The following is a 1,237-nucleotide window of genomic DNA, read 5'->3' as shown; positions in this document are numbered from 1 at the left end:
TCAGATGATTTTGGGTGAACACAGCAACCTTCTGAGGTGTTTGAAAATTTCTTTCATTTTCAGTCCGTATATCAGTGGATTGAACAAAGGATGAGACAAAACTATTTGTAGTGTCATTATTAAACGAGCAGTTTTTGGAAAGTTGGATTCCACTCGAGCTATACTGATATCATACACAGTCAAAGAGGAGAAACTGATTAAAACCAACAGGTGAGGCAAACAGGTCTCTGCAGCTTTTCTCCTGACTTCTCTACAACTTCGATAGGATATTATAAATATCTTTGTATTTGTGAAAATTATGAAGAGCATAGGGAGGATTGCAAAGACCAATAAACCAACCACACCATATATAGTAATGAATCTTGATCTCACACACTGAAGCTGGTAAATTGAATTGTTGCAAAATATTCCAGTTAAAGTAACGTTACACAGTTTAGATTCAACACTCGCTATTGCAAGGACTGAAATATGTAAAGCAGGTACAATCCAAGCTAAAAGCAGCAAAATATTCACAGTGGTTTTTCTCATGATAGTTGGATATTGCAGAGGTTCACATATAGACACATACCTGTCATAGGCCATGGCTGACAACAGAAAGAATTCTGAGGTGCCTGTAAAATAAAGTACAAAAAACTGAAAGACACAAGCTGAATATGATATGATCTGTTTTTCTGACAAAACGTCAGTCAGAAACTTTGGGTAAATATTAGTGCTGTAAAGGACACAGTTCAGTAGCAAAGCTGCAATGAAAATGTACATCGGCTCATGGAGGTTTCTGTGAATCATGATAAGGTACACTATAGTAGAATTACTGCAGATTATTAGAATATAAACTGTAAATATAATCAGAAAATAAACATATCTGTATTTGTTAACTTCCACATACCCCTTAAGAGATATGTATGTAACATTTAACTCATCATCCATGAATGTTTTCTCAAACTAATGTAATAAAACAGGCAGGCATGTAACCACTATAATGATCTGAAAAAGAGAAGTCTCACTGTAACAATCTGGAGTGTCTCATTCATTCACAGATACCAGACCTTTAAATGCATTTGATGAAGGTTCATGTCCAAAGTTCACAAAGTCAACAGTTTGAGTCGGTGGAGAGTTTTTAATAGGTTGCTTCAGCCTCCATGGATCTAATTAAACACAACTCTAATATGTTAAACTTCATCAAACTCTGGAGGCCTGAAGTCATAGAATTATTTGACCTCTTTCTACTTTTAACATG

General features: G+C 35.2%; 1 protein-coding gene across 1 annotated transcript; it reads right to left on the bottom strand.

Moving 5' to 3' along the window:
- Positions 1-927, bottom strand: LOC121193941 (olfactory receptor 13C2-like). Its single transcript, XM_041056372.1, has one exon. It carries the CDS (start codon positions 925-927, stop codon positions 1-3), a length of 927 nt encoding a protein of 308 aa, XP_040912306.1.
- Positions 928-1,237: the final 310 nt, after the last annotated feature.

The sequence above is a fragment of the Toxotes jaculatrix genome, chromosome 15, assembly GCF_017976425.1.
Source record: "Toxotes jaculatrix isolate fToxJac2 chromosome 15, fToxJac2.pri, whole genome shotgun sequence".
Taxonomy (NCBI): domain Eukaryota; kingdom Metazoa; phylum Chordata; class Actinopteri; family Toxotidae; genus Toxotes; species Toxotes jaculatrix.
This window is presented reverse-complemented; position numbering and strand designations above follow the sequence as displayed.